General features: G+C 38.2%; 1 protein-coding gene across 3 annotated transcripts in view; it reads left to right on the top strand.

Annotated features, from left to right (window-relative positions):
* frmd3 (FERM domain containing 3) overlaps positions 1-14,265 on the top strand; it is a 78,832-nt gene that overhangs the window by 37,092 nt on the left and 27,475 nt on the right. For all 3 annotated transcript variants that reach the window (XM_042487496.2, XM_042487498.2, XM_088076668.1), the window contains 6 exons: positions 2,400-2,497; positions 4,378-4,501; positions 6,788-6,875; positions 8,429-8,517; positions 9,558-9,621; positions 14,164-14,252. In XM_042487496.2, the coding sequence (XP_042343430.1) occupies positions 2,400-2,497; positions 4,378-4,501; positions 6,788-6,875; positions 8,429-8,517; positions 9,558-9,621; positions 14,164-14,252 (552 nt within the window). The remainder of the gene's footprint in view (positions 1-2,399; positions 2,498-4,377; positions 4,502-6,787; positions 6,876-8,428; positions 8,518-9,557; positions 9,622-14,163; positions 14,253-14,265) is intronic.

Genomic DNA, 14,265 nt, shown 5'->3' with positions numbered 1-14,265 from the left:
AACACCAAGAGTAGCAGTGCTGTGGACTTGACATACGACCTCGACTTGAGTCAGACGACGAGTCATGTAAAATACTTTAAAATGTAAAATATGTATAATAAGTTGAGTATGTAAAGTGTGTAAAAAAATATATTAAAAAATAATAATATGTGCCTCATGGCACATTACATTGTACAAAACTATTTTTTATTTTACTTTATTGAGAATGGGGTCAATTTGCATAAATTGTTAGCAAATATACATAAACATAAATTACTGGTAAATATACAAATGCAGCATGAAAATAATAAGTGCATTTACATAACTGGTACAGACACCAATCTTCTACAGGACTTTTAAATTAAGACAATAAGGGGGGAAAAATGGAAAAAACCCATCCAAACTAGACAGCCAAGACTAAATCAAAGAAGCCTACATTCAGTAACAAAAATCACCGGACTGCATTACACTGTTGTTTTCTCCAAATAATGAATAAAAGGTTGCTCATTTTACCTGCTCATTTCTAATATATGTAATCCTCTCAAGCTCCTAGCAAGTATTTCTTAGCTGAGAAAGTAGTTTATAAGTTGTCTTTGAGACAATGTGAAGTTGTCAGATGTCTTAAAAATATTAAAAATAATAGTTTGTGGCTCTGGCTCAATTCTTGAATCAAGAATTTCTAAAAAATGATATGGAAATTGTTGCACCACAAAACTAATTTGTAAAGGTTTAAGGTAGAGATGAGAAGGCAGAGAATCTCTGCATCGACTAAGAAGAAAATAGAGAGGCATTAAATTAAACACAGCTGAGAAGGTCATGTAGATAAAGATGTTTTTTAGGCCACTTTGAAGAACCTCCATGTGGCTGCAGACCGACTCTATAAATAAAACTATTTAGTTTCAGCAGCAACCTTTTCGCTCCATTCAATCTTTCATGCTTTCCTTCTGCTGCTTGAGTTAGAAAACACGTTTAATGAGTCGGCTGATGGCAGTGTGATGATGTCGTCTACTCTGGAAACTCATCTGTATCCATGGCAACACATGACCCCATAGTTTTAGCACCGCTGTCATTTCTTGTCTCCTTGGTAACACGAGACAAATCGGCATGTCAGCTGCGTGCCTCCATAGAAACTACAGTACCAGCCACTGCCGTACGGTAGTTGTTTCCATAGCAATGCTCTCTCTAACCGCCATAGTAACACAGCTGAAACGTTATTGAATCAAAGACTGATTTAGATTTATCCATTTTTCTGATAACCAACATATTGATGTTATGATGATGACACAACAATAAAGATACACTAATTTATAATGTGTAAGTTTACTGTCGCTAACATCACGTAATTAGGGCTCATTTCACTAAATAAATAAATAAAGTTATTTTGGACACTTTTTGGAAGATGACCAAGAAAACCACCTAAAACTCTAAATAGTACCTTAAGTGTTACTTTAAGAGCTTGCTGTAGATCTCAATTATAAACAAAATATGTTGGCAAGTAAAATAATTTAGAAACTTTGGACCTTCAAACACATCAAGTACCCCTGCTTCACTTTTGATGACAGGCTCGGGTAAAATGGGACAATGATGTTTGTTTATTTTTGAAATTATTAAATCAGTTAATTTATCAAATCATAACCTGGATATTTATTAAAAAGTCCAACTTTTCACCTGCTCTCTCGCTGCTTGTTTCTTTGGTGCTATAATGTCTACAAGAGACGTGTGTGTGCTTGCGTATGTGTAACCATTGTGGCCAATTCTGGTGTATTTTTGTATTTTTTAGGTGACAAAAATATATTTTTTTAAATTCTGTAATATTACAGGGTGACATGCAGTGGCATAAGTAATAGTTTAACCTGGTAGCATTGGTTTTACCTTGAAAAGTGTCTAATTTGAATTTTTTTGTTCTTTTTTATGCATGAAGTGTAATGTGAAAATATTTTGATTTAAAATCAAACATTTAATGAACTGCAGATCCTACAACCATTTTAGTTGTTATACCCTGATTATTTTAGCTGCAGTAAAAATGCAGAGAAAATCAACATGCCACATGGCTTACTTCAGAAGTTGCGGGACCAGTGTTTTTTTTTTTTTACTCTTTGCCCTGCCCATAATTGTTATCTCAAACCAGTAAAAATAATTGTTTAAGTAAAACACATTTGGTAACAACCCAATACATGTCTGGTGACTGGTTGCTAATATTTAAAAAGCCCAAGATGTAAAACCTCATTTGTCCCATTTTACCTGATTTCACAAATTACCTGAGGTCACCCTTGTGCAGATATTTGGCATCCATTCACTGCTTCACCGTGGACCAAATAAACTTTCAATTTAAGTAACAACTGTAAAACACATTTAGATGAAGTAGCATTGGCAATTTTTCTTTCTTCTTAACTGTGTGTGTTGTGTGTCTGTGTGTCCAGGTATCTCCTGTACCTCCAGCTGAAGAGAGATATCTACCACGGCCGTCTCCTTTGTCCTTTTGCTGAAGCTGCATATCTAGGAGCCTGCATCATACAGGGTGAGGCTGAGAGTTTAAAATTATTGTAAAATTTCAGCAGGGTTTCCTGTTTTTTTCCTAGCTTTGCTGCAATTTCAAAACTTTAAACAATTGTGCAGTTTACAGTGGTTGATGTGATGTTGGCCCCTGGCAGATTTGCTTTTATCACAGTCGTCAATACTATAATTTTAGTTTCTATCCAGTTTATTTCTCTGAAGGGTGGCCTTTCGCCACAGTTGGTCAGGGTGGCATTATCAGCGATAACCACCGTATAACCACAGTGCAGAGCGGTAGCGGTTAGCTTACATGTGGGATACACCTTGGATGTATAAAGAGACCTCCATACAGCGTTGGAGGTGGGCCCTTGTTGTGCATGCAGCCAAAAAAGCCCTATTTCCGCAGTATGAAGTTACCTGTGGGAATAAAAAATAGATCAAATACTAAAAGTGAAATTAGTCATTTTGTAGGGGTTGTGATGTGCATCTCTTTCTTAGTGTAAGTCAATGGGGAAAAGTCTTTTTGGGCCCCCTGGTGTCACACAACAAACCCGGACAGTCTCGACCACTTTTGGCCAGTATGTAAAATTGGCTTCAGATCCCGGTGCTGTTCCCGGGGGCTTGGGATACACACACACACACACACACACACACAGGGACTTAGATGCGCTAACATGCACGCACGGCTAGAGCAGCTAATAGAACATTTAACAGAGAAGCTTGGATTAAAACAAACATAGAAGTAACGTGACTTTATTATCTTATTGGGATGACATTACCCAACTATATCTTTACATAGCGAATAACAAGTTGTTGCTATTTTAATACACTAAATATCGTATGCAGCACCTTTAATGTTGAATCACAGTGTGGAGCCACTTGCTTTAATATGGATTAAGAGTGGAATTAGCTGAGCTGTATCATGAACCCCTCTGGCTGATACACAAATCTCTGAACTGTGCAAACACTCTCTGATTGGTCCGTATCCCCAGAGAGCAGAGTGTGAATGGCTGAGTTATCTCGACCCACAGTGTGTCTGCAGCGTATCATTGGCTGCTCTGATTAACGAGGGCAGGTCCCTGTCCCACTTTGTCAGGGTGTTGATTACAGAGCCCGAGAATAGGTTGAGGATTACTGTTTAATTAAACTCCAGGCAAGTTTCTGATTTAAGCTTTATTATGACTGCTAATTAAGAATAGATTTAAGAGAGAAATGAGTGCGTGTTAGGGCTTTGTACTGGATTCAATAAGGGGAATATTTATCTATCAGGGTTATCTCAGCTACTTATGAGTATTTTCTCCTGTGGATAAAAAAATATTAGAAAATAAATCTCTCTTTAAGCCTTTGTCTGGGATTGAGCTATCAGCTAATTTGCTGATGACACAAATCTGTTAAATCAGATTTTAAAGAGTGCAAAACTTTGCTGTCAGCCCCTGTCAGTCCTTATCAGGTGAGCCCTCCTGTTCACTCGATAGGGACTTTCCAGCTCCTTATATTATGTCTTCACTGGCAGCGTTTATAACTGAATTATATCATACCGCCGCGACAGCTGTCCCACTGCGTTATAAACTGACACCACCCAGTGGCGTGTCATACTGTTACCGGCTTGTTGTGTTGGTGTCTGTCCCCGAAATCACTGACCAAGGTGTGGTAGCTCAGACTGAGTGCAGGCTGAGTAGACAAGAGAGTCTTCTCATCAAACTGTCCACCATAAAGCAAATAAATGTATTTCCCCATATGCTGTGTTGAATAAAAGTGCATCCGTGTATCGCATATGTTGAATTGCTCCCGCTTGAAAATGTTGAATTGTCTCTTTAAACATCTATAGCACATAATGCACATTTTCTTAACAGTTTAACCTGTTTTTTACACCACTATCACACTGATATCACCCTCTGTCTTCAGCTGAGCTCGGGGACTTTGACCCAGAGGAGCATCCGTCAGACTACATCAGAGACTTCAAACTGTTCCCTAAACAATCCCTCAAACTGGAGAGGAAGATCATGGAAATACATAAGAATGAGCTCAGGTAAGACATGTTTGTGTGTGTGTGTGTGTGTGTGTGTGTGTGTGTGTGTGTGAGTGTGTGTGTGTGTGTGTGTGTGTGTGTGTGTGTGTGTGTTTGTGTGTGTGTGTGTGTGTGTGTGTGTGTGTGTGTGTGTGTGTGTGTGTGTGTGTGTGTCTTTTTTTTTTTATCAGTTTACTGTTTGATTTTGATGACAGCCGCACTCCTGTGATCTGTCCTTTCAAAACAGGCTGCAGAGACAATTTTCTACTGCAGACAATAAAGCGCTCTCTGTTGTTGTGGCTCGAGACAAAATTTGATGGCACCTAGAGATTTGTGGCACATTACATTGCAGAAGGTATCTCAGTTGAAAGTAACTTAAAACTGAAAATAATTTGCAGAGGAACAAGCATGAATTATTTATTTCCAGCTAAGTTTGGACACCTTGCTTGCTAATACAGGATTTTCAGAATTTGCATTTTGGTGAAAATCAACCTTTAAGGGTGGATTGAGTAAAATGAGCTGAACATACGTGTAAGATGCTCAACCCCGATAAATATCTTTAAAACCTGGAATTTTCTCTCTTTTTTTAAGGAGGGAAGTTGAATGTAAAACAAAATGCTATGCAAGGAAAAGGCTGAATTGAGAGAGATAAATACAAGCAGAGGTTGCTGCATAAATATAATGATGAAAGTGAAAATTATTAAAATATGTTGATGCCATGTTCTGGTCTTACTCTGAACTCTGCATGGAAATCATAAGATCACATGATAGAGAGTGATGTATACATCAGCGCCCCTCCATCACAGTGTTTATTTGTATCACCTCTGCAGCTCATGAGTGAAGTTGTTAGATTTGTGACTGTCACACTTAGAGCGATTATAGAAACATCAAAGACAAATCCTTCATTTCCCACAGCACAGAGGCAGATGATGCCAAGTGCCCTCTGTCTGCCCCGACGGGTCTGACGGACAGGATTAAAGCATGTAGATTAATACTGAGCTGTAGAAAGACACTTCAGGTGATTTACAAGTGGAGTGGAGTGCACTGTGTAAAGCTGTATTTTCAAGCTGTTTTTATAATGGGTTTGACATTTTACTCTCTGTGCATATAGACAGAAGTATGTTTGTGAAATTGTGATGTTGATTTATTTGTCTGGTGTCATGATAAGTATAGCATTCATCCCTTAGATACTTGAGTTTATTCATGAGTGTTGATGTTAGCCATTTTATTGTAGTGAGACCTTTTTTTTTAACTGACATCACTGTGTAAAATGACCCATTGCTACCTGCAAGAATTGGAGCCTAATGACACTTTACAGCCACAAACAAGAGACCTCGGGCCTTCATGGGCTAAAGGGATATGGGAGTATCTCAACAGTTTTGATACAGAAATAACCAAATGTCAAAATCACAACATGGATTTTTTTTATGGTGTTCCTTACGGTCTGGACGTCTTAATGTGGTCATTTGGAGGAATTTTTGATCATTTTGATCAATTCTTGAGTGGTCAAAAATGCTTAATTTAAGAATCAAATCTGTGTCATAAATGGTATTGACCCCCAAATTGTTGCAACAATTTATGAGACACAGTTGAGCATGGAAATGACTAACATATGTAGGTTCTCTTCTCTCAGACTATTTATACCATTTTTTATGGCATATACTGTTGATCTGCTATCTCCTCCTAAAGACCCCACCCCTGTAAAAAAAAAAACCCAAAACATTAGTCTTTTAAAGGGAAGGTTGGAGTAGTAACTGGGGTTAGCTACAGAGTTGCACAATAAGTTGACGCACTTCCTTTGTGCCGAAAATCGAGCCTTCTTGGGAGATTCTGGTGGCAGACAGAATTAGTGAAAGTGAAGCTTCTAGGGAACTAATCTAAACGCTGATGGATGCTTTAGCCATTACATTATGTGATCAACACTGACTTCACGGTGCTTCTGTGCTCCCACTGGACACTTGGCCGATGTTAGTACGTCTGTTTCTGCTGTGATAGATGATCAAAAAATGATCCAAATATAATAACTTGCCCAGATGTGTTTCTGCTGTAACACAATATCCATCGCAGACACATTGGCATTCTCCTCTTACTTTCTTTGAAGGATGGATAAGAAGTCATTTTAGAATACTTGATGTTTTTTTGTGTAAATACACAAAAGACAGATAAGACATAAACTGTAGACAAACTGCCATTTTTGTCTCATAGAGGAAAAATGCAAAAGAAAGCCAAAACCAAACACAAAGGAGCATAAGCTAACGCCATCAACGTGTATAAGTTTAAATAAACGTATCCTCTCCTCTCTTTTAGGGGCCAGTGTGCTGCATTTGCGGAGTTAAACATGCTCCAAAGGGCTCACAGCCTCGAGACGTATGGAGTTGACCCTCACCCATGCAAGGTAACATGTACAGTTCAGTCTGGCTGTGAGGCTTGGTGCTGTTGCAGTGGTACAAATATCTTCATTAACATAATATATTCTCCATGGCTTAGTAATTATTGTCACATTTTGTTGATCATAAATCACAGAAAAATATCTCAAAGGGCCTCCACTTCATGAGTCCACATTTGTTTCTAGTTGTTTGCTTTCCCTCTCTTTGTACATGCAGCGTGTATTGTATATGTAAAATATTCATAGATATATAATGCTATTGAACATTATGTATTTTTTAAAAATAATAATAACTAACACAATTTATTAATGGTCAAAGTTATTGGGGTAGTTGCTCTCATCATGTGCAACTTCTGGTTATGTTTATAATAGTTATAATTTCTCTGCTATCCCTGCTGCAGTCACGTTATAATTTGTTTGTGTAAAAAAATGTTTTCATTGTGAAACTTAATTAATTATTTCAGTGTCAGCCATTTCTTTTACAAGTGTAAATACTCACTAAAGTTGTTCATGCAAAACTACAAATCCAGTCCTGTCCTCTTTACCCTTAACATGTTTGCACTTAATTTGCATATTAAACAGAGGACTACAAACATAATTAACTTAACTGGCAGCAGATTTTCAGCAAACCTAAGAGCGCCTCTGGCAACATTACGTTGGTAAACAAAAGAAACCTGGTCTGCACAGAAACCCTCATTTTCAGGAATCAATACTCTTATTGATTGGTCCAAGAATACTATTGCTTTAGCAAATCAATGTCATTGACTTCATCTTACTGTTAGTATTGTACTTCATTTTGTTCTTAATTGGACACCTTGTTTTGTACTGTGATATAAACACTGCTTGAACTTTTCTCTTGGTATTTCTTCTTGTACCACTGTAATAGACGAAACAGACTGAATCTGATAAAGAAAAGCAATATTTCACATCTGTTACTCTCTGTTCATCCTCCGCCTAGTCACAGTGTGAAATAGGGACACCCTCCCATGGACAGGCGTATCAAAGCATGCTGAGCAGATTAACAAGATATTTAAATTCTGTCTATTGGAGAGGATCCCCTTTATCTGCTCTGCTCTTGTCAGCAGGCTGAATTTAATTTGGTTTGCTGGAAATGGCTGCTCTTGCCGGGACTGTAGCCTCACGCACATGTGGAGATCAAGAATCAGAGAAACTGATGGGAACATGGAGAGACAGGGAGTGGTTTACAAAGAGATACTAAGAGACACACCAGCAGAGGAGAGGAGGTCTGCAGATGATAAAAAAAACAATGTGGGAGAGTGACAGGAACATATTGTGTTCTGCTCTCACTGTGGAGTTGTTTTTGGTCTCATTTTGCCTCACTACATCCAACCTGTATTTTCTGTGCCTCGTTCTTGATGCCAATCACTGAAAATTAGGGGGCGGAAGTTTGAAACAAACAAGTGATTTTGTGTAGGTGCCATTACCATGGAGATTATTAATGGCCCACTTGCCGCCCTAATGCTAATCCACCTGTAATACCGTGTGCTGCCTCTCACCCTGCATGTGTTTGCATGTGCCTTTGTGTGCGTTTGTGTTTGCAGGATTTCACAGGCTCCACAGCCTTCCTCGGGTTTACAGCCACAGGTTTTGTGGTCTTCCAGGGAAACAAGAGGATCCACCTCCTTAAGTGGTATACATTTTGTCCTAAATTCTAAAATATATACCTGCAAACATGCACAGTAAATGTGTAGCCTCTACCAAATCTTATCATAACACTCTGTTTTTACTCAAATGGAGCTGAACATAATATGCAATAGAAGCAATTTAAAATGACAGTGTTTGACTTGAGTTCTGGTGTCAGAGCTTAATTCCTGTTTACACTTTACAAATAATCACTTACTGCACATGTCATTCATAAGATGATAACTTCAAATATTTTACTTTTCATGTCAGAAGTTAAACTCAGTGAAGCCTCATGTTGATATTATCTTCAAAATTTTAATGAACCCCCTACAGGATTTTGCTGAGAACACAATAAAGTGCATTTGTAAAGTAAAATACAAATGTTATGATCAGCATCTACGAACGGTATTATGAATAGGCAGTGGTGGCAAAATTATTTAGACTTTTTCCAAAGTAAAAGTAGTAATACCTCTGCATTTACAATTTTACTAAAGAAAAAATACATGAGAATCAACAACAAAATGTACTTTGCATATCAAAAGTAAAAGCATTTGTGATAAAGAGCAACCCCTTTTAGAGTGTTACCCTGCTATGAATATTATCAGATCATTACTTGTGCGTTATTGTTTGTGGACATTTATGTTTCAGCTGGTCAAGGAGGCGTTATTTCTAATTATTTTATGCAATGTTGGGTAGTTTACTGTATGGTGTGTTAAACACTTTAACATAACTTTACCAGATAAAAAAAATGATCATATTGTGCCACCTTAAGTTCGCATTCTGAAGAATGAGATTATTTTTTACATGTTTCTGATCTTAGAATAGTAATTTATGAAGTCAGCTGTTAAGTCGTAAACAGTCTCAGGAGATTAAATAATATTACAAAAAACAAAAAAGGAATACATCATATTTTCAAATTGGTTGGTATGTAGTAAACGAGACGCAAAGGTCCAGCGAAAACGGTTTGTGCATATATTTAGTATAGCGTGATAAATGGATGTTTTTCTACATGATATTTTTAAATCATAACATTGTGGTTCTTTGCAGGGCTGATGTCAGCAAGCTGAAGTTCGAAGGGAAAACCTTTTACGTCATTGGGATTCAGAAAGAGGTGAGTGCAGTGTCTGCTCCTGCATGCACAGGCTCCTCTAAAGGTTAAAAATGAAGAATAAAACATGCTGTGTAGTTTCCTCCATCATGACGATGAATCATATAGTCTTACGGTCGTCATCATCATGCTGCCCTGTTAGATTCCAACCTCTAACATTTGTGGAGTTCAGTACTTGTGGAAAAAAAGTCTTTGATGACTTTGATGTAGATGCACAGTAAGCATCTGTGTTAGTTTGATTCAGTTTTGTGTTAGTTGACCTCCAAATGTCCTTTACTGTCTTTCCTCCCTCCTGTCTCCCTTTCCTCATCTGTGTAATGATTACACCAGATAAATGTGCTGTAAAACTTTACTGTTTGTCTATGTATTCCTGTCCACCATCACACACACTGTATATGTGTGTGTCGCTGTTTCAGATCTCCTTAACAGGCAGGATTCACTGTAACAGGATGGTGGGTGTGTTACGACTAACCTCCTCACTCGCATCATGTGTCAACTGTGGCCCAAATATGAGACTCCTTCACTACATCCATGTTAGGACATGTCCAACACCTTTTACAAGTATAAATTACCAGACATCTTTGACACAGACAGCAAATACTGACTTAATACATATTAAATTACAACTCGCACAGGTGTCTTGCATTTGGGACACACATTTCATCTGTACACTTGATGTTTGTTGTCCAGTAAAGAGCTATGGTAGATCCTGAGCAGCAGTTTTGGTGAATCATGCCTCATATGTGTGCATACCACCTTCATTTTGTAAGAGCTGATTGTGTCTCATATTGCCGTTTGACTCAAAAAAGTGTACCTTGGATATTTTTCAACCTGGACCTTATTTTACCAAGTTTTTGTGTCAAAGTGACTGATGGGAACAATATTTTTTTAAATTGGTCCAGTATTGAGAGAGCATGCTGCTGTCTGCATCCACAAAACAGGCTGCAATGTAACTTCTCAGTGTAATATGCACCTGTGATTTATGTCCGCTAAAAGTGCTATTTTAAGCCACTGGCAGGCTCAGATTCAAGTTTAAGTATGGAAAACGTCCCTACAGAGATAGATCCTTTTGTTCAATAGTAGGATCATTTTTGTTCAAACAGAAACAGCCCCAAATTTGCCACAGCCAAACCCAACATTTCAATAAACAGTAAGATTAGGGTGCATGGAGCTGTCATGTTTTTACATCTAACTGGGTAAATTAAAGGTATATTTCAGCCAAACCAGATTTGAAGACGGTTGGACTGTTAGTGTAAAGATGAACTGAGATTTTGTGAGTTTTATTTAGTTTCCTTTGACTTTGAATAAAGTTTGTAATGATAACAAAATTTCTGTTTCTTTAAAGAGTCAGGTGGCGGTTTCTGTTATTGGTAAATGGACTTGCACTTGTATGACACCTTTCTAGTCTTCCGACCACTTAAAAGTGGACGACCCACTATACTGGGCCACAGCTGCCTTGCATAAGCAACAAAAATTGACAAAAAGATCTGTGTTCCCAGACACCTATGATAGTAATAATCAGGGACAAAAGTAAGTACTTTTAGTTTATTAGAGTGCACAAATGCCTAGAGTTCAACATTGCAGCCTGTTCTGCTGTTAATGGCTGCAGCCCTCTCGCTCAATACTAGACCAATTTCAAAAATTGCTGTTCCCATCAGTCAGGTAGAGAAGAAACAAATAGATCTGCACACCAAATAGTTTCCATCAGAAGGATTTTAATGCTGTTTTAACGTTTTGAGGCAGTGGGCACTCCCTTAAACAGCAAGTCTGAGGGAGAGTCACTGGCTCTAAATGTTACACAGCAGTAAAAACCTTCAAATGGAAGCTATTTGATTTGCAGATTTTTTTGTTTCTACTTAGCAAGATATTTCCTTGATCTAGCACCCACTACATTGGACACTAGGGTGAACCTGTCTTTTTTTCACTTAGACACGAAACAAAAACATGGGAAAATAGGATGCAGGTTGAAAAATACCAAGGTTACCCTTTAACTCATTTTGAAATTTTGACAGAGGAGCCTTAAAAATACTCGAAAACGGTCATCACTGTAGTTAAAGCCGGGTTGCTCTTTAATATACCCATCAGCCAATCAATCAGCCGATCAATCTCATAACTATTCTCTTCATTACAGAAGCTTAAACCCTTTCTCTCATCTCTGCTTAACTTTGTCAGTCTGTCTGTCTGTTTGGCAACTCATGAATGGCTGAAGATGCAGTTTTATCTTTGTATTTCTGTCTCTTCTCTCTGTGTGTAAACATAGTCATCACTGGTGAGTAAATACAAGTAATAATAGCACAGATCACTGTTAAGCTTAAATCCTCAATTTGATGCCTCTCCCTGCAGTCCTGCCCTCACCTCACTTTATGATTGGAGGAACATTTTCGTTTGTGTGTCTCTTGTTTTCTATCACAAACATGTTCTATGTCATTTCATTCAATTTATTCATTGTTTTTCAGCTATTTTTCTTAGCTCATGTGTGCAAACAGTTATTTTAAGTCTTTGACAATAAAAACATTCTGCTCTATGGTTGAAATTTCAGTGAGCATCCCCGTCCATAGCCACATCATCAGAAAATGTGTCGTAGCTTCAATTTCACTAAACTATAGATTATGCAATATTATGATGCATAATCTATAACTCTGTCCATATCATGTATTTAATGTCAGACAGTGTGTTCATAAAACAGTTGATTTCTTCATTTTGACCGTGTCTTTAGATGTGTGGGTGTGTGTGAGTGTGTAAACTGTATATATTTAGGTTTTTCACTCTGTTTGATCAGAATTTGTGTATTGATGTGAAGTCTTTATAGTGTGACGGGTCATGGCATGTTTTTCACTCTTTACCCTCACCACTGTTATTTAGCCTGAAAAACATTAGCTTAAATGTCCCACTTTGTGCTGATAGCATTTTTTCATGGCTTTCTAACTGTAACACTTGCTTGACATTCAGTTTATCTACTAAATCATTTTCTCCAAACCCCCATTTCTTAGGTTAACCATCAGTGTCCCAGCTAATAAAATAAAATGTTAATGGTTGACTTATTGTTAAACCAGGGTATAACAGTCGAAAAGTAGCTAGAAATAAGCACATAAATGAGGTATTGCAAATAGGAGATGCATATTATTTTTATTAAAGGATCAGTGTGTAGGGGGATTTAGCGGCAGCTATTGGTGAGGACTGCCAGATTGCAACCAGCTGAAACTGGTTGCAATCTGGAAACAATGATAGTTCCTTCAGTGTTCTTTATGTAGTTTTTTTTTAACAGACTGGAATTATCCGCAGAGGTCTTTTCCCTCTAAAAACAAATGTTCCAGGTGATTAAAAACGGTAAAAACACTGAATAAAGCAGTTTCACATTAGTCATTATTGTGCCTTGAAGGCTATTTGGCACTTCGCAGACGTTCCACTGTCCCAGTACCTGCTAATGTGCACTCGCCTTCTCTGATAATTTAAGATCCAGACTGCAGAGGCCTCTCCCTTTCCAAAACAAGTTGTGATTTAAACTGGTTAAACACTGAATAATGCTGTTTTATGTTAAAAAAAAAAATCTGCGTTTCGTCCATGCTGCTTGTCATGGCATGGCTACTAACGATGGTGGCTGATGCGAAAACTGAAAACTGTAGATACAAGTGTATAATGGCAATCTCCCTAAACGAGGACACACTCCTGATGTAGATGTAAACGGCTCATTCTAAGGTAACGAAAACACAATGATTCGTATTTCCATGCGATTGCACTAAAGAAATAATACTTATTATATCATATTTCATGTCTGCCAATATATCCCCCTGAATCCTACAAACTGGCCCTCAGTGCCATTTACACTCCCAAAATACTCATTACTATTGTACATGTGGTTTAGGAACAGTTGAATCAGCATCATAAAATGTCGTGTCATGCTTTAAAAGTGCTTTTGCATATCAGCCAAAGTGGGACCAAAACGATCTGTTAGTTACATGCAGTTCTGGTACTTCCACACACCTATACACACACACACACACACACACACACACATGGCCCCTGCAGCACATGTGTGTAAATCACAACCACATACCTGAAACAGCTGCTGTGTGACAGTGAGAGGGCTGAGCAATATGGCTGACTAAGCGGCTTTAGGAAAGGGAACAAACTTGATCAGCGCACCCCCATGTTATTGATCTCAGTGTTTCCTCTCTCGCTTGATCAGCCTCCACCCCTTTTGACGAACGGCATTGATCTAGTATCTCATATTACAGACACACAGGACTGAAAATTAGACATTTACAGGAATATATCCCTCCTCTTGGTCCATGAAGAACCATGTTCTGCAAGCTACAAGCCCTTTTATTGTCGAACACTGTGGCCAGATCACTATATCTGTCTCACATCTTGCTAAGCTTTTGGCTTCGGGCCTGTGGGTCAGCATTTTGCACAGCTCCCTCTCATCGTGTTCAGCACTTCTCTTGTCCTGATTCACATGTCTACTGGTAAATCTCATTTCTCATCCTGTCTCTCTCTCTCCCTCTCTGTCTGTCTGTCTGTCTTTCTTTGTTCTTTTCTTTGCAGAAGAAACTGGTGTTGACATTTCACACTTCGACCCCTGCTGCGTGTAAGCACTTATGGAAGTGCGGGGTGGAGAACCAAGCCTTTTACAAGTGCGTCTACACA

The sequence above is a fragment of the Plectropomus leopardus genome, chromosome 4 (assembly GCF_026936395.1).
Source record: "Plectropomus leopardus strain MGB_pleo_1.0 chromosome 4, ASM2693639v1, whole genome shotgun sequence".
Lineage (NCBI taxonomy): Eukaryota > Metazoa > Chordata > Actinopteri > Perciformes > Serranidae > Plectropomus > Plectropomus leopardus.
Note: the sequence above shows the minus strand (reverse complement) of the source record. Positions and strands in the feature narration are given on the sequence as shown.